Here is a 19,981-nt window from a genome sequence, read left to right as displayed (position 1 = left end):
TGCCCAACAGAAAACAGTCCAGTGAAGACCAGATTTCAATTTGGGAGCCAATTTTACAAGGTGGAAAAAAATGCCAGTAAAATGGCACAGGGCTGCAATTGGATAGTCTATACTGTACGCTTTAACAAGGTTCCTAAACGGAGTGTCCTTTTCCTGTAGATACCCAGACGGATTATGGACGACAGCAAGGATAAGAGCTATTTGGATTTCTTGAAAAGCTAGAGACAAGAGGCTTCAATACTTCTTTCCGGAACATTTCATAAGATGCAAACAAAAACGTTTCTCTCTGGCAGGGTGTCGTAGCGAGATGCAGAGTGAACGTTAAGTGGGATGTCAGGCTTGCAAACAGACTGACAATATTATTTATTTATCTAAGACGCCCCTGCAAGGTCAGACTGGACAAAAGAGGCTGGAAGTAGCCTTTGTGGTGCCAACTGGAATGCAAGGCTCAATACTTGAACACTATTCTCTCTCTCTCTGTTCTCTCTCTCTCTCTCTCTCTCTCTCTCTCTCTCCAGTCCACCCTCCACACACAATGAGACTGACTGAAGATCGACAGCCTTAGCCTCTGTGCCTCCCCCATTCCACCACTACGTATGAATGCAAACAAGAACTGCACTCCCAATGGCATAACAACATGCTGACGAGTCAGGGCATCCACGAGCATTCATAAATGTATTTGTGTGTGTGTGTGTGTGTGTGTGTGTGTGTGTGTGTGTGTGTGTGTGTGTGTGTGTGTGCGTGCGTGCGTGTGTATGCGCGTGTGCGTGTGTGTGTGCTTGTGTATGTGTCTGAGTGTGTGTGTGTTTGGGGGGTGAGTGAAAGAAAGAGAAGCAAAGGGAAGAGAAGAGAAGAGAAGAGAAGAGAAGAGAAGAGAAGAGAAGAGAAGAGAAGAGAAGAGAAGACACAAGAAGAGAAGAGAAGAGAAGAGAAGAGAAGAGAAGAGAAGAGAAGAGAAGAAGAGAAGAGAAGAGAAGAAGACGAGAGGAGAGAAGAGAAGAGAAGAGAAGCGAAGAGAAGAGAAGAGAAGAGAAGAGAAGAGAAGAGAAGAGAAGAGAAGAGAAGACACGAAGAGAAGAGAAGAGAAGAGAAGAGAAGAGAAGAGAAGAGAAGAGAAGAGAAGAGAAGAGAAGAGAAGAGAAGAGAAGAGAGGGAGATAAGAGAAGAGATGAGAAGAGAAGAGAGGAGAGGAGAGGAGAGGAGAGGAGAGGAGAGGAGAGGAGAGGAAGACAAGAAGGTGGAGAGGGATGTTGTCATGGTGAGGGTTTAGTTCTTCATTTGACCATGCAAGAAGAGGAATGCGTGTTTCTATTCACATCTACCTCTTGGCTGATTGCAACAATCAAAACAATGTCAAGGCTTCACAAAGTCTTATAAAAGCAGACAGGTTAGGAACCACGACCCTACACAAGAAATCTTATTCACGAAAAAGCTGTACATAGTTCGTCCTTCTTTTCTTACGGTGTGACGTCTCATATGCAGGTAGCAAAGCGGTATTCTGGATCTTTCATCCCTCCAACCATTAGATTATTAAACAAGGTTCGGTTGTAGGGATAGAGTACACGACTGAACATTTGATTTACTGAGCACTGTTCATCACTGACAGGACAGGGTGTATGACTGTATGTGTGAATTAAGATGTGTATGTCTTTTATTCTCTTATTTATTTATTATTTAGGTTTTGTATTTCTATATTTTCTAACCTTGTTATTTATACTATTTATTGCTGATTGATGGAGACTGGGACTGCAAAATCAATTGCCCACTGATGGGATTAATAAAGTTGTCTGAATTTGAATCTGAATCTGAATCTGTACTGTTCAGCACAGCGAATTAGTGTGCCATACAAGTACAGGTACCTACCATGATCCGCATTAATTAACATGACAGTGGAAACACAATGCAGCTATGGTGGATGAACGATAGAGGTCACAATGAAAGTTAGCATTTTCTCATCCAAAATGCTAAAAGTAAGCAAATAACAGACACTTTAGACTAGGCTGATGGTTGATGTTTTTGGACCCTTACCAACTGCATTTCAAATGGCTTCTCGAACCCAATTTCTCAGTAGGTAAATATATGGGAAATCAGAAATAAATTGTTTTTACCGCATTTAACACATCTTCTAATCCCTGCCGCCTGATCAACCACTGAGATATTATCAAGTGACTCATTAGACAACTGTGGCAATGTTTCCAAACGACTTCAAAATACCCCAAAATACAACACTGATGCTGTCCACCAGCACCAAGCACTCTACACCTGCAGCAACCACCTCATCATACAGCTAGATCAGGGGAACTCAATTATAAGTCCCCGACAGCCAGTTTTTCCAAATTCCTCTCAATACATTTCTCTCATACAGGACATACATTTTTCTGGAGCAGTGTAGGGTGAGGTCCCTGCCTTGCTCTCATTGCCACCCTTGTTTTAATGACATAAGATCATCTGCCTATATTTGCAGACTGCAGACTGCATTCATTAAGATTTATTTCTCAATTTATCAATAAGCCTGAAGATAACACTTTTCAAACAACGCTCAAATGTTGCTTTGTGACTTATATGGACCCAACAAAGAGGAGGATACCTCAGGTTTTGTCAACAAGAAAACAGCACATTTGATGCAATGTTGATTAAATGGCTAATAATAAATATATATTTAGTTGCTCAAAACTGTGTTTGTAGTCTTAAGAGGGTATTAGCGAACTATTACAAACTATTTGGGGATAATTCTTTAAAAAAAAAAAATAAAAAGCATTATTCGAGGGCCAGAGATAGATGCCCGGTTGCAAGTTGAGTATGTGGGAGCTAGATCGTCGCTACACTGTAAATATAGCAGTGTTAATTTAACACTTTTGCACCAACACTACTGGAGGTCATTGCAATTCTCCAAATAGTGAATTAACACCAACATTTATGCTGTGGCGGGTTCTACAGCCACTAATGAAGTGGCTGTAAAACTAATAAAGGGCCCACGAGTCATTTTTTCCCACGGCGGGAGCAGGGCAGCTGAGAACTTTCTACTGGGCCCGGGACAGAATCATATGAAAGGGTCCTCCTCTCAAAGCATACAATGTAATGGGGACCCAAAAAAAAGGTTTAGGAATACCAAGTCACTCATCTTTTTTTGTAATTAAAATGCCTTTATTTTGTTGGGCATAGCATGGTTAAAACACTAATGGGGACCCAATTCTTCCCACCAACCTCCATTCCTGGGCCCGGAGCAAGTGACCCGTTTGCCCCCGTCTGTCGGTGGGCCTGGCAGCAGTCTCTAATTGGCTAATAAGGCTGAACTGCTCAGACACTTAGCGCTCCTTCCAACTACTTCATCATTAGTCACAGCAACACCCTAGCCCGGGCTAACGATCTCACAAGATAAGGACGAAGAGCATGCTCCTGCTTTTGCTGCTGCTCCTGCTGTTGCTGCTGCTGCTGCTGCTGCTGCTGCTGCTACTGCTGCTGCTACAGAGCGGAAGGTCGTCAAGATATGATCAAGAGGGCTCGGAACAACATAGACCGATGAATCTACAAGATATCGCTTTTCTTGCACAATCCAACAAGGAGATTTACAAACAGACCTCTGGCTTCACTGACGACTGAATATTGTGTGTTTTATGATAATTGTTACATAATCTGTAATTGCCTGAGCAATGTGCTGGGTAGTTGCTGCATATTTGTCTGAAAGTGTGTGTGCTGTAAACATAGGCTGAGTCTGAATTATTCAATTATTGAATTATTTGCTTAGCTGCAGGCAGGCAAAGAAATAAAGTGGCACTCAGAGATTGACAAAGTCGCTGGGCACTGCACTACACCTTCTTCTGCTTGCCTTTTGGACAGCACATAGTTTAATCAGATATCTAGTGAAGCAAAAGGGGACCCTAAACCAAACAAGGTTTGAGTCTGATGATCTTGAGAAAGAGACTCACTCTCCAGGTGCAGGACTGCCCGTCGCGTGACGTAGCCGCGGCTGTTGTTGGCGCTGCAGTTGTACTCCTTGCTCATGTCCTCCTGGCTGAAGTCCTGGATCTGCAGCACCGTCTCCCGGATCTCATCACCCAGCGAAGACGACACCGTCCTGATCCGTGGTGAGGCCGTGAAGGAGAGGAGAACGAAGTCAAGTCAAGCGACGTTAAGTCAAGCGACAGGGAAACTGTAGTCAGTCCAAAAGGCTTTACATTGAGAACGAGACAGAGTCTTCAGTGGTAGAGAAAGGAGGGCTTGAATATTACACAAATTAAGACTAGACAGAGCAAGCTAGACTTGGTCAGTGACACAGTAAAAAACGCAGAACACTTAGAGAGTTCTCTGGGACCAAATAACATCTAGAAGATGTTCTATTAACTCAATTAGTGTCAAATTAACTCTACATTTTTTACTGTGTAGAAGACAGCTGGAAAGTAAATAAAGAGAGAGTATGAAGAGTAAAAAGGACAGTCATCATGAGCTATGTCCCGTTTAAGGCTCTACATGCTTCGGAGTGTGTGGATATTGAGGTAGCCTGATTGTCATCGACATTCAAATCTCTTCGAGACTTGGTCTGACCAAGAACACAAGAATTAACATTTCCCAAACGGCATTTTCTAAATGGCCTCCCTTGGGTTGCTAATGATTGTTTGCTTCCCAACAAAGTGGGAGGAGTTCCCTTATTTGCGGGAACTCAGAAAGTGCTTGCATTGACTCTTGACCTGACTGGTAGCAACGCTGAAGCTGTTGCGTCACTAGGAGGGCACGGCCTGGCTATATTGAGGGGCCTCCCTAGCTATAGCATACTGCAGCCCTCAGTCTTTCATGGAATGGGACAAGCGCTTGGGCATCAGAGCTCCTTTTCAGTCCACCATAGATATATAGACATATACAATGCCTATGTGGTCATCTAGAAAACATAGCACTTAAAAGGTTTTTAATTACATATCTGCACTTTTAAAAACACACCTGTCAGGTATGTATCTTTGTGTCGTCATGGCCCAAATGCATTCTGGGGGAAGCAAGGCTATAAAGGAAGGTTTGTGGGGTGAATTTGAAGGAACCTGCCAAATAGAACAGTGGTTGGCACATAGCTGTGACATACATGTTTATATACTAGTACACCCATCAAACACTCCAAAACGTGAAAACCTCAAATGGAACAGAATCATGAGGAAGGAAGGACACAAAACGAAAAAAAAATCTAGTTGATAGGTGTGTCAACCCTGTTACGTATTTATTTCACCAGTACTCTTCACACGGGCGATTTCGTTTATTAGCTGATTGGTTTCAAAGGGTTAATGAATCAGGTGGCACTATGGCTTTTCAGGCCAGCAGAGAATGGTGGTAGCGCCGACTGACATGTTCACACTCGGTATTAAAGCAGTGAGGAACCGAAAAGTTTGTTTGAAATTTCAACGGAGTTGAATCTGGCTCATCTGAATCTGGTAAAAAAAGTTATCGTTTACTCGTAAGCACTCTGGTTTATTTTGCCTGGTTCATACCAGACCATATCACAAGTGAGATATGATCTGGAGACCGCCTTCTGAATGTCTAATCAGGGAAGTGTGGTTTACTATTGCAGACGGCCGTTTATTGGCTGTATACGTAGCCCTTAGCCAATCGTGTCAGTTGTATTCAAACGAACTGCAAACTTTCATTTAAGTGATACGTGTAATCATCATCTCAGGCTAGTGCTTTGGGACGAGCTTCCATGCTGCCTTTCAGATCAGAACCATTGTTGTGCAAAGCAGCATGGGATTTCCCTACTGGATCCCTAATGTAACGGATGCAGGAATCGACAATGGAACCATTCTGGCAGGCCTGAAAACAGCTCCAGTGATTTAGCTGAACCAAATATGAGGAGAAACCTGTTGCTTTCTGCTGCTGCTTTGTCTTGTCGCTTTTCTCCTCTGCTGAAGATCTGTCTGTGTGGGCATTAGGATCAGCTGGTTCAGAAATCACTTGAATAAAAATATATGTGGCAGATTTTCAAGGATGTTCATGATTCTAATGTCAGGATTGACACCTCCATATCCAGTGACGAGAAAAAATTGATTCATCAGTTACAATCCAGTACCACATATTCCAAATGACTCTGGTTACCTGTTCAACCAATTCAGCCAGATGATTGGTTGGTTGAATGGTCACCTGGTTGAATTGGACAGTTTAAAACAAGGTCATTTGGAATGTGTGGCACTAGATTGTAACTAATTAATCTATTTTGCCCATTACTGTGCATATCTGAATGAGACGAGAGAGGGCAGTGTTCCTACCTGGAGGTGATGTTGTAGCGTGGCTCTACCCGCGGGTCCGCCGCCTTGCCATTCACCATCCACCTGAGAGACTGGGTCTCTCCTTCCAGGTAGGGCAGAAGAGCCTTACAGGTTAGCACCGCTGTCTCGCCTAAGAGAAGGAAACCACGTACATAGTATTGATAGTGTCTGGGTTTTACTACTAATTCATGTTACAAACTTCTAGTCTTACACAATAGCAATCAATACTATTGATTAAAATATATCTCCTTTTGAGCCCACTGGCAAACACACTTTTATTGCCTGTTATGTATGAGATTGGGAGCAATGTTCATGGGCCTTCCATGAGAAGGATTAGAGTGGCCTCAATACCCTATTCCTAGTATGATCTCTCCACCTACAGCTGTAGTTGTAATGTGTTTAAGTATGCATCTGGATGGTAAAGTTAACAGTTTACTCAAAGAAAGTAGATCTAACAAGAAGCGTCATTTTGTTTCTTTTCCGGTATCCACTTTATGTCGGGTGAACGCCCCTTTAGGAGACCTTCGGTTAGGAGACCTTCGGAGTCCTGAGGTTGAGAATCAATGAAGTCCCCTTAGCGCTGTAGATGGCGGTAGCACCCGTCGTGTGCAAACACCACGAAAAGAGAAGAAGAAGGAGGGACAACGCCCCCTTAGGAGACCGAATTTTGAGCACTCGCTTTTGCATTGAGTGGGCGTGTTTCGAGTCCTCTTTATTAAATATCCAACCTCTTTGGTTTACTGCTGTGCTTGTAATTGTTAGCAGCTAACCGTTGTGTCCAAACAAACTGATGCCACACATGTTGATGAATGTGACACAATCAGTGTTACAAAATTCCTTTGCACATCATTTAAGAAAGATCTGCATCTCACAGGTAGCAACACGTCAAGTTTTTATTGCAGAACAGAAATCCTTGAAGAACGGGGCCGATGAACAGTAGATAGGACAAAAATGAAGATGACGAAATGGAACAAATATGTCTAACTCTCTTTAGGACAAAATGGCAGCCCATTCTCAAGATACTGATTGCAACAGCCCTGTAATCTGCCTTGGGGAGTAAATAAAGATTTATCTCTCGCCGCTCTTTTATTTCTCTCTGCCAATCTGTTGGCCCATTTGTCTTCCTGTCTGTGTGTCTCTCTGTCTGTCCATCTGGCCGTCTGTCTCTTTCTCTGTCTACCTGCCTGACTGACAACCTGCTTGACTGACTGTATGTCAAGTCTCGCTTCACATTCCACATACTGACAGAAGTCACAAACATGCCACAGGCCACTGTCAGCTCAGTGGTGTGCGGTGATGTGTGTGTGTTGCCGTTACAGCGTGTCAGCTCACCTTGTTTAACATTGTAGGTTTGGGCCTTGTCAGGATTGTGTATGGTGGGCACCTTTGGGACATTTTCATTGGCTGAAACAAAAGAGGGCAAAGGACAGGAGAAAGAAGGTCAGGGAGGCGAGTCGACAAACAAGACACAAACTGTGACATGTGACAAAGATTGAAGGGGCGAGGCAATTAAAGGGAATCCCCTTGTCATAGGAGCAGTGTTGCCAGATTGGGCGGTTTCCCGCCCAATTGGGCTGCTTAGGATGGCCGTCTGCGGAAAAAAATGGAATTTCGAGGAAAAAAAATTGCCACATTTTTGGTCACAGAAATCAATAGAATTTGGCGGGATTGAGTACTCCCAGTCGGGCTTTGAGCATTTTTTGGGCTGGAAATCATCCGCCTCATCTGGCAACCCTGCCACAGGAGAGTATATTGTCCCCCCGATTTGCCCCATTTGTGTCACACTCACACACGGGAACGATGTGGAGCACTCGGGTAAAGCTGACAAGTCGTCCAGCCTTCTCATAGGACACCACGCACGTGTAGTTGCCTTCGAATATGGTGAACATATTGTACACAGTCAAGTTGCCACCCGTGACTTCCATGTGGATTCGACCCATCTCCTGTATATTATTACATCTCTGTTGACAAGAAGACAAAAAAAAACATTTGTGTCACACTCACACACTGGAACGACGCGGAGCACTCGGGTAAAGCTGACGCGTCGTCCCGCCTTCTCGTAGGACACCACACACGTGTAGTTGCCTCCAAATTTGACGTACATATTGAACACAGTCAAGTTGCCACCCGTGACTTCCATGTGGATTTGACCAAGTTCCTTTATAGTCTTATTCCCCTGTTGACAAAAAAAAAAAACCACATAATCTCTAATCTATATCTACACCCAGAGGTGTAGTCTACTTTTTTATGGTGGGTATACTGTATATTTGAGCATTTTTTGAAGTGGGTATACTGTGTATATTTGTGCTATTCAAAATAATGGATCAGTCAATTTTAAGTGGGTATACTGAAATCCCTGAAATTTAGAAGTGGGTATACTCCGTATACCCGCGTTCTACGTAGACTACACCACTGTCTACACCTATAGATTAATTCGATTAAAAATTTTAATCGAGTCCCAGCCCTAATGATAATACAATATAAATCATATAATACAACTAATATAATTAAAATGTATGTACAGAACACATATGAATATTAACACCACTCGGCGCTCCAAAACACTCACGTGGTACCAGGTGACGGTGATGGGGGTGATGTTGCGGTGCTGTAGCATGTTGACGTCGGGACAGGGGAGCCTCCTCATGCTGCCGATGGGGACGCGCACCTCCGTAGGGGCCACGGTCGTCTGCTCCTCCCCGCACGAGCTGTTCTCCTGCTGTGGGACACTTTCCTGTGGGACACTTTCATTGGCTGAAACAAAAGAGGGCAGAAGACAGGAGAAAGGTCAGGGAGGCGAGTCGACAAACGAGACACAAACTGTGACATGTGACAAAGATTGAAGGGGCGAGGCAATTAAAGGGAATCCCATTGTCACACGAGCAGTGTTTCCAGATTGGGCAGTTTCCCGCCCAATTGGGCTGCTGAGGATGGCCGTCTGCAGGAAAAAATGGAATTTCAAGAAGAAAAAAACACCAAATTTTTGGCCATAGAAATCTATAGAATTTGGCAGGATTTAGTGCTTCCAATCGGGCTTTGAACATTTTTTTGGGCTGGAAATCATTCGCCTCATCTGGCAACCCTGCGACAGGAGAGGAGATTGTCCCCCCGATTTGCCCCATTTGTGTCACACTCACACACGGGAACGATGTGGAGCACTCGGGTAAAGTTGACAAGTCGTCCAGCCTTCTCGTAGGATACCACACACGTGTAGTTGCCTCCGAATATGGTGTTCATATTGTACACAGTCAAGTTGCCACCCGTGACTTCCATTTGGATTCGACCCATCTCCTGTATATTCTGACACCTCTGTTGACAAGAAGAAAAAAAAAAAATTGTGTCACACTCACACACTGGAACGATGTGGAGCACTCGGGTAAAGCTGACGCGTCGTCCCGCCTTCTCGTAGGACACCACACACGTGTAGTTGCCTCCAAATTTGACGTACATATTGAACACAGTCAAGTTGCCATCCGTGACATCCATGTGGATTTGACCAAGCTCCTTTATAGTCTTACACCTCTGTTGACAAAACCCCCAAAACCACATAGAGCGACATAAATATAGAAATAAAAGTGAACAGGAGTGGCACAGTTGAAGTGGACGAGTAACCCAATCGAATCTCACGCACATCCAAAGACTGGTTTCACGTGCAGGTTCAAAGAAGTTAATCCATAGGCAATGAAGAAAACCGCACACCGATGAGCTCTCATTTAAGCCATATTATTTTGTGACGTTTCGGTTAGCTCGACTAGTCTGAGGAAGGGCCAGGGTGGCACGAAACACCACGAAATAAAATGGCTTAAATGGGAGCTCATTGAAGTGGAAAAGTAACACAATAATTCTACTGACAGATTAAATAGAGAAATGCAACAATTAAGTGTTCGTTTACACACCTCAAAACTACTCCAGTTCCATCAATACTTTCATTAAATTTCAACAACAGCTGGAAAAGTCATTCTTCCAAGAGAGTGTGCCCTTAGACAACACACGCGCACACACACACGCACACACACACACACACACACACAGACAGACAGACACACACACACACACACACACACACACACACACACACACACACACACACACACACACACACACACACACACACACACACACACACTAAAAACCTTTTCTTAAATATTATATAAACATAACCCAATATATAATCCAACATAATACCTATAACACAAATATAATCTAATAAAAAATGTATGTACAAATATGAATATTAACACCACTCGGCGCTCCAAAACACTCACGTGGTACCAGGTGACGGTGGTGGGGGTGATGTTGCGGTGCTGCAGCATGTTGACGTCGGGACAGGGGAGCCTCCTCATGCTGCCGATGGGGACGTGCACCTCCGTAGGGGCCACCGCCGTCTGCTCCTCCCCGCACGAGCTGTTCTCTCTGGGCAGCACCTCCAGACGCATGGTCACTCGGGTGCAGAACGTCTTGTTGCTGCCAAGGCCACAGATCGGTGTTATTGTGCATTCATGTGCTATGGGAATTATGCTAAATATGAAATGCTTGTAGAGAGTTACTTGTGCACAATCCTTGGTGCTGAACAAAAAAAATACATATTTGTGGAGAAAAAAAAGGTTCGCACACTCCTTTGGATTTTTTTCTTCTTTAAGTTATTTTTTCTTTTTATTCATTCATTGGCAAGCATGATGGCGTTTCGACCTCTCTGTCTTCCTCAGATTCATCCAAAGAAGTGTGCGAACCACAAATAAATACCAAATGCTGACATGAAAAGCACACATGAACACCCCACCGTGTGGTATTTTCCACTGGACAACATTTGGATACTTGAGTTGGCCCGATGAGATAACCTTTAACCCTTTCAACATGGCGGACAAAGTTGTAGTTTTTTTCTCGCAAAAACTGACGCTAGTTTTTGTAGCCAGCGTGAATACCATGAGTGGAAGCCAGATTATCGTTGAGGTAGTGGTAAATCATCAAGAGCATGGAGTCTTAACTAAGTGACACCAGTGGGATATATATTAGCGGGTTTAACACTTACTGTAGGGTAACACAGCTACGTAGGTTCACTTCACCATGGTCTTGGAATACCCCCCTGACTGGGTTAAGTCAGGATGAAGCCCACACTTGGGAATGAAGGGTGTCATTTTGTCTTGAGACAACACTTCTTTCTGTCACAGTTTCCTTTTTCTTTTTGCCTCTGCTCTACCAGCCTGTCAATCTTTATCTCTTCCTTTCCATCAACTCCTCCCCTTCCTCATCCTCTACTTCTCTCTCTCTCTCTCTCTCTCTCTCTCTCTCTCTCTCTCTCCCTTACACCTAATACATACAATATAATGAGGACCCACTTCAAGGACCCCCTTCTCCCTGGGTCCAGGACAACACACCCCTTCCCTGTCCCCCCGCCTCCATCTTCTTCCATGCACACAGCCACAAAAGTCCCTCCACCAAACACTCTGCGCACCCCACATTTGGGATTACATTGCCCACGGGTACTCCGGTTCGACTCCGGCCGGGGTCATTTCCCGACCCTGCCCCGTCTCTCTCTCCCAGTCATTTCCTGTCTACTCTCACACTGTCCTATAATAAAAAATGCCCAAAAATACTTCAAACACTCAGCACACCTACAGTACCTGAGCATGCAGATGTATTTCCCTGAGTCGTTGCGCGTGGCGGGTTCCAGCCAGAGCCACTCTCTGTCCTTGGCGTACTTCTTGAGCCTGATGGGCTCCTCCATGGCCTGGTCCATGGCGGCGCGGTACCAGAAGAGGCTGAGGCCGCCGGCCTGCGTGGCACTGTAGTTGTAGACCTTGTAGTGGGTGCAGCGCAGCCATCCAACCTCGCCCTCCAGCACCCACACCGGCTGCTCCATCTCCCCCCAGTCCTCACAGTGAGACGCTGCGGAGGGAAGCACCAGGTTCAGATTCAGATTCAGACACCAAACTGTTTATTCTTGTGTACGCAGTATCTATACAGGCTGCTAAATCTCCCCACAGTACAGACAGTGAGATGCTGGGGAGGGATGCACGGGACTCAGAGTTAGATAGGTAGAACTCGACACTTCAGTGTTGATTCGTATGTACATCAAAAATGAGTACACCCCTTTTAAATAGTAACATTTTGAACAGTATTTTAGTAAATCGGCTGTAGGCCTGTCACGATAACAAACTTTGCTGGACGATAAATTGGCCAAGAAATTATTGCGATAAACGATAATATTGTCTTCTCCGTCATTTAAAAAAATATATAATGTCAATAGGATAGAAATGCGAATACACCATTTCTAATTTTGAAAGCATCGCAGCAGGGGGTGCTAGATAGAGGGGTAGATAGAGAGATAGACAAGGTAGACAGACTGAAAATTAAAAGTACACCAACGTTTAAGCATCATTGCGCTAAGTAAAATGTGCCTATTGATATTCAGTCTAAAAGATAGTGATGAGGAATGCAAAGAAGCATGCAATAAATCATTGTGGCAAAAAAATTATCATGCTTGTAAAAACTTATTGTACGATATATTGAAAAAACTTGCTTGTAAAAACTTATTTTACGATATATTGAATATTGTGACAGCCCTAATCGGCTGCTCCATCTCCCCCCAAGTCAAAACATTGAGAGGCTGGTGAGGGAAGCACAGGACTCAGATTCAGACAAGTAGAACTCGACACTTTAAGGGGGAAAACGTTTTTTTCTTTACATTAGACCCCTTGATTTCACAATTTAACCTCGTGTTCTACTCACCCCTGCATGTTGTGCGTCATTTGGAGCTCTGTCGAAGATATTCGGGCATGAAACGTCTTCCTATGGGCAATTTTTTTGCAGGCACAAACTATGGTGTTTTTAATTTCTTGATTACGGTATGCTACCAGTCATGTAGGTGCTTGTTTGGAAACTTTCCGTGGGTAATACATTTTTTTGAAAGTCTGGTCAAAACATCTGCCTTTACCGGTCTTTCAAAAATGGTATTACCTGCGAAACCGTGAAGTTTCCAAACAAGCAATCCACCGACACGTTATGAGTCATGAATAAATTAAAAGCCACATATGTTGTGCCTGCAAAAAATGGCCCACAGGAATTTGTTTCATGGATATAAAACCAAACCAAATATCTTCAGCAGAGCTCCAAGTGACACACACGTTACAGGGGTGAGTAGTACAGAAGTACCTTTAAGAGTTGATTCTTATGTGTCTACACTGCCTGCTCTATACCCCCTAGTCTGGACACTGGGACACTGAAGGGGACGGCATTCAGATTCAGACAAGTTGAACTCAACCCCAAAGATTATTCCCGATATGCTTGACTTAGTGAGGTCATGTAATGATGGTTAATATGCTAACAGTGGTAGTGCACTACCAGGGGGGTAGTACCAACCTATTTATATGATATTAATATGTGAAAAAAAGAATCTGAGTTCCCTGTCCAGATTCGTGTGACTCAGTCCCACTTTACTCCCCTATCGATTAAACACTGCATTGTTTTGGTCTTTTATGCCTTTATTGATGATAGGACAGTGTGAGAGGTGGACAGGAAGTGAATGAGGAGAGAGACGGCGAGGGGTCGGGCTGGGAATCGAACCCGGGTCGGCCGCATGGTAGATGAGTGGCCTACCGGTTGGCCACGGCAGGGCCTAAGCACTGCACTTCTACTGTGTACCAAAACAATGACACTCACTGCTGTTGATTACATTTCCAAACAAAGTCATGCCTTCTTTGCATACCACGTCACCAAGCACTACAGCCAAAGGCTTATTTCTTTTTTTTTTTTAAAGAAATCTCAATCTGTCCGTTCCTCAGCAGTTGCCAGAGGTTGCAATTAATGAGATTGTTGAGATTTTGCCCAAGACTCCCCTAACTTAGTTGGAAGTTTTCTTGACAGAACAGCTGAAACACATGCTCTCCAGCACACAGGCACACACACGCACGAATGCACACACACACACACACACACACACACACACACACAAATGTGTGCGTGCACTCGTATGTGCACACACACACACACACACACACACACACACACACACACACACACACACACACACACACACGCACGCACGCACGCACACACACACACACACACACACACACACACACACACAATACATTTGCTACAAACTTCTTGGAGGAGGAGGCAGGACTGCCAGTAGTACATTTATTACTGGTAATCAGTCCCCTAAATTAACTTTTTCATCACCAGCCAAAATAGCTACTAGATGCTAATCTCACTAGCCAAACACATACTCACTAAGGGGTCAAAGTGGCTGGTAAATTGGTCTATTCTACCAGCCAAACGGAAATTTCACCAGCATTTGGCCAGTTGACAGGTGTTAATTTAGAGTCCTGCTGGTAGTTCTTAATTATGCAATGTCAATGCCACAACAATACATTAGGTATGTACAAAACCAGTACATGATATTGCATAGTAATACATAAGGAATACATAACAGTAGATATCTAATTAGGTAGATACATTGTAAGAGCAACACTGTAAACTGGAGATGTACCTAATTTCACTGGACCTTATTTCATCTAGAACCCTAAACAACTAAAGTCGCCTGCCAGGTTGAGACAGTCATCGATGACAATCATGGGGACAGAAACACATACCTATTCAGGGAAATACACAGTGAACAAATTCAGTGTTCATTGAACATCTTCTAGAGTGTACTTGGTCCCAGAGTACTCTCTACGCATTTTTTCTTTACTGTGTACATGCAATACAGTTCATTATTCTGACAGAAGTAACAGCTGATACAGTAAGGCCTCCTTATTCCTTCCGAATAAATCAAGTGTCTCCACAACTACTGCAGTATCATATTAAAGCCTGACTGGGAAACTCCAACTCTGTCATTGTGACACAGCACTCCACAGCATACAAGTGAACACCGCACACTGCACACAATGAAATTGCATTTATACCTCACAGGGGCAGCGCCCAATGGCACCCGAAAGGGAGCAGTGTGGCGGGACAGTACCATGCTCAGGGTACCTCAGTCATGGAGGAGGATGGGGGAGAGCACTGGTTAATTACTCCCCCCACCAACCTGGTCAGGAGTCGAACCAGCAACCTTTGGCCTACAGGTCTGACGCCCTAACCGCTTACCCATGACAGCCCATGACCGATGACAGGAAACCTACTCGGTGGACAAACTGGCTTGATAAATACCAAGTCCATGCAGTTCATCTACACTGACAGGAATAACACACTTCTTTATTTCTTAATTAAGAGTGTACCGTCACGACGGGAATGTTCGGGCAGTGAAAGTTCTATAGAATTCTGGGCGTCATTCAATACAATATGGAATTGTAGAATCTTGTATTGTTATAGAACGCATTCTTTTTATAGAATGCTCAAAAACCCACACTCTTAAAGGTTAAATCCTTCAGATTAGAATGAGTCAAGTTGTCTCCACTGCTATTATCACATGACAGCAATGACTGGAAACCTACTAGGTGGACAAACCGGCTTCAAAAATGTCAAGTCTCGTCACAAACTCCTTGTGATTGTGGAAATTCCACTTAGGCCTATTGGGATGACAATGAGAGCTCAGTGAGCTTTACTCAGTTGGGGTCAGTTGTTCCAGAGAATTGCTTATGGTAAGAAGGAAATTGTGGCAGGATTTTATTTTACGATTCCAGGATGCCCTGCCTCTGTACGGGAATGTACTGTATATTGTTAAGAAGGAAACAAAAAAGGACACATTGCGCACACACACACACGCACACACACACACACACACACACACACACACACACACACACACACACACACACACACACACACACACACACACACACACACACACACACACACGACTGAGACGGTGCCAGTGGCTGTCCCACGGGAGTCTCGGGCACTTAGTGGAGATTACGGTGAGCCAAAAGAGAGACGCCCCTGATCAATAACCAATTTCAATCAATTTCACCCTCCTGTCTGCCATTCTGCTTGACGAGCAGCATTTATCTTGCACTCAAACGTGGTTTAGCACACTTAGCCATCCCACTAAAGCCGTATAAATGCCCAGTAATTGGGCCATCAAATTTACGACATAAATGCCTCGTGAACGTTTTTAAACATTATTATATTAGAAGTCGATCAATTACAGCTTAAAATGGTGACATCAGCAACTGGAAGCGCCGGAAATGATACGGGGGTGAAAGATCGTTGAAAGATCTTACTTTACGTGCGCACAAAAATCTGCCCAATTTTACGCACTCTGGCACTAACAATGCTTTGAGGGCAGAAAAAAAAACACGGAGTGCAAGGAAATGTGCTTTTTTTCCATACTGGTAAGCAGATGTGGACCGTTACTGCCGGTCGGCGACATTAAAATGAGTTATGGCACTGCATCAAAAGCTGTCACATATTTAACGGCATCTTTCGTCATGGGCACATCTAAATCAACGGCGTGCAGAGGCTGGGGACACTTGAGCTCGAACACACTTCATGGCGGACAGACAACAACACGCAATGACTCTACAGTACACACCAGTCACACCAGTCACAAAGCACACACACACACACACACACGCACATGCACACACACACGCACACACACACACACACACACACACACACACACACACACACACACACACACACACACACACACACACACACACACACACACACCCCTTGGCTACAGAGGCTGGGGACACTTGAGCTCGAACACACTTCATTGCGGACACACACAATGGCTCTAGAGTACACACCAGTCACAAAACACACACACACACACACACACACACACACACACACACACACACACACACACACACACACACACACACACACACACACACACACACACCTTGGTTAGAGAGGCTGGGGACACTTGAGCTTGAACACACTTCATGTCGGGACACACAATGACACGCAACCACACCATAGCTCTACAGCACACTACACACCAGCCTTCTACTTCACAAACAACATTCACACACGCACATCACATAGGCACACACACACACAACAGACTCACACACATGCACATGCACACACGCACGAGCACACACACACGCACCCACCCACACACACACCTTGGTTATACACCAGCCTTATACAGAGAGCTATACATATGGTAAACTAGCACACCAATGCACAATCTCTCTCTCTCTCTCTCATGCACGCACGCACACACACACACACACACACAACTTGGTTATACACCAGCCTTATACACAGAGCTATACACATGGTAAACTAGCACACAACTGCACAGTCTCTCTCACACACACACACTCACACTCACACTCTCTCTCTCACACACACACACACACACACACACACACACACACACACACACACACACACACACACACACACACACACACACACACACACACACACACACACACACACACACACACACACACACACACACACACACCAAACCAAACCTAAAAAATTCCCATCAAACCACACAAACATTTTTTCACGTACGCAAATTTTCCACTGTCCTACATAAACCGAAACACACACAACCAGGTCACGCAGGTAGCCGCTGAATTTCCTGTCATCTACCACCACCATGCAAAAGAGAGGATGGGGTTTGAGGGTTGATCATACTGGCATACTGAACTAGGACAGACTGCAGTGCACACTCTGAAGAGTTCCCAAAAATTCATCACCATGAACCACTTCATGGAACCACATGCAGCCTTGCGACTGTGTGTGCATGTGTGTGCATGTGTGTGTGTGTGTGCGTGTGCGTGTGTGTGTGTGTGTGTGTGTGTGTGTGTGTGTACAACTGTGTAGTCTGTTTGTGGGGGGTTGTCACACAGCACAATTTTCTGAAGTTTGCTTTAAAGCCCCATTCCCCCCCCTCCTCCCTCTCGTGCTAGCATCCACCGCAAGGACGCAAGTCACAGAAGAAACGCCACGCCAACATAAACACTCTAACATTAACAGTTTACTCTAACAGTCAAACAGCATCCACCTGCAATGCAAGCAATCTGGAACCCATCTCCACATTTTGTCCTCATTGACGTGAACAACCATTAACCATTCTGCTCCACCTATGTACCTACGTAGCACTTGTGGCCTTTAGAATGGTTACAGTACCCTTACAAAGGTGATGTGCACCTTTCCAGTAACGAGCCTCAGACATCTTCGCTGTAGTAGACTGGTTAATACACCGCGCTCTTCCGTGTGGTGCATCTCCAGTTGAATAAACTTAGCAAGTGAAGAGATGGATCGCACTCAGGTTCTTCTTTTCTTCTTTTTAAATTTCTTTATTTTTACATAGCAGCAGAAAACTTGGATTTTTTTTCGCACACCTCAGCTGGCAGGTGCGTCGGAGACGACCCATGGGTCACTCAGCAGACAACTTGAAAAAACTCCCCCGCACACTGACCATTTCGCTGTTTTTGCTTTAATGAGCGAAGTTTGGTACAAGACCTACCAGAGATTGCCTGATGAAGGTCTTGTACCGAAAAATCGTTCATTAAAGCAAAACAGCAAAAGGGTCAGTGAGCGGGAGTTTTTTCATGTTGTCTACATAGCAGCAGAAAACGGACAAACCTTTGGGCTGTTGCCTTCGTCAGTGAAGGCTGTCGCCTTCGTCAGTGTCAGTCAGTGTAGTAGACACTGACCAAGGCAACAGTTGAAACGTTTGTCTGATCCACCTCTTCACTTGCTAAGCATCTTCGCGGTAGCCTTTAGCCCAACAAACAGTGCACTCCTCACCCCAACCTCCACCGTCCACCCCCGCATCCACCCACGCAATTATCCATTGGTCGTAGTTGTGTTTGGGGACTGGGATTTGGAGGTGAGCGAGGTGGGGTGGGGTGGGGTGAGGGTTGGAAAGAGGGGGTAGCGATCTATGCTACACTGGTCGGCAGTTTGCTGGTAATTGCGCTGTCACTTTCGGGGCGGCGGTGGATTAGTCTTCCTATTAAAATCCGCTACATACCGGAGCGCGTGGCGCAGAACATTACAAATGAAGCGCTTCGGGAACAATCCATTTCCCCGCTGCGCTCCGGGGAGGACAGGTAGGGGTGGGGGGTTAATTCATCCCATCTCCATCTTCTCTCTCTCTCTCTCTCTCTCTCTCTCTCTCTCTCTCTCTCTCTCTCTCTCTCTCTCTCTCTCTCTCTCTCTCTCTCTCTCTCTCTCTCCTCTTCGCTACAGCTCTCTGTCTCTGTCTGGTTCCAAATGAGAAGATAGTGCTCTCTGGTCTCAGGGGAGGTGAGCAACGGGGAGTGAATCTGGCCAGAGGGGAGATGCACTACGTGATCCCAACCACCACCACCACCAGCACCACCAACACAGCACAGCAAAAGGCTGGAGCCAACACACACACACACACACACACACACACACACACACACACACACACACACACACACACACACACACACACACACACACACACACACACACACACACACACACACACACACACACACAAGCTGAGAACATAGAGTAGCAGCAGCAGCAGCATCTCTGCAACTCATCATCTCCCTCCCCTCTCCTGCTGCTTCACCTGGGGCCTGCTGGCTACTGACCACCCCCCTCTACCTCCAGCTCTTCAACCCAGGGCCGCCGACGGGGGGGTGGACAAACGGTTCATTCCAAGGAAAGGGGTTGCCCGGGAGGATTGGGAGGACCCCGATTTCATTGAACATATTGAGAGAAGGGCTCTTTCAGATTACATTTTCCCCGGACCTGGCAAAAAGCTATCAGCGGGCCTGCTTCCACCCACCACCACCATCACCAGGACCAGCCAGAGCCTTTATAGGGCCCTAAGGAAA

At 45.1% G+C, this 19,981-nt stretch overlaps 1 protein-coding gene across 5 annotated transcripts in view; it reads right to left on the bottom strand.

The window, feature by feature from the left end:
• The window catches only part of LOC134454461 (interleukin-1 receptor accessory protein-like), a 46,132-nt gene that overhangs the window by 22,239 nt on the left and 3,912 nt on the right, over positions 1-19,981 (bottom strand). For 2 of the 5 annotated variants that reach the window (XM_063205472.1, XM_063205470.1), the window contains 8 exons: positions 11,861-12,125; positions 10,505-10,703; positions 9,377-9,548; positions 8,809-8,993; positions 8,029-8,200; positions 7,572-7,643; positions 6,240-6,369; positions 3,927-4,075 (listed from right to left, as the gene is read on the bottom strand). In XM_063205472.1, the coding sequence (XP_063061542.1) occupies positions 3,927-4,075; positions 6,240-6,369; positions 7,572-7,643; positions 8,029-8,200; positions 8,809-8,993; positions 9,377-9,548; positions 10,505-10,703; positions 11,861-12,125 (1,344 nt within the window). Of the gene's footprint in view, positions 1-3,926; positions 4,076-6,239; positions 6,370-7,571; positions 7,644-8,028; positions 8,201-8,808; positions 8,994-9,376; positions 9,549-9,589; positions 9,762-10,504; positions 10,704-11,860; positions 12,126-19,981 lie in introns of all 5 variants that reach the window. The other 3 variants (XM_063205471.1, XM_063205474.1, XM_063205473.1) reach the window with 3 other exon arrangements.

The sequence above is a fragment of the Engraulis encrasicolus genome, chromosome 8 (assembly GCF_034702125.1).
Source record: "Engraulis encrasicolus isolate BLACKSEA-1 chromosome 8, IST_EnEncr_1.0, whole genome shotgun sequence".
Taxonomy (NCBI): Eukaryota; Metazoa; Chordata; class Actinopteri; order Clupeiformes; family Engraulidae; genus Engraulis; species Engraulis encrasicolus.
Note: the sequence above shows the minus strand (reverse complement) of the source record. Positions and strands in the feature narration are given on the sequence as shown.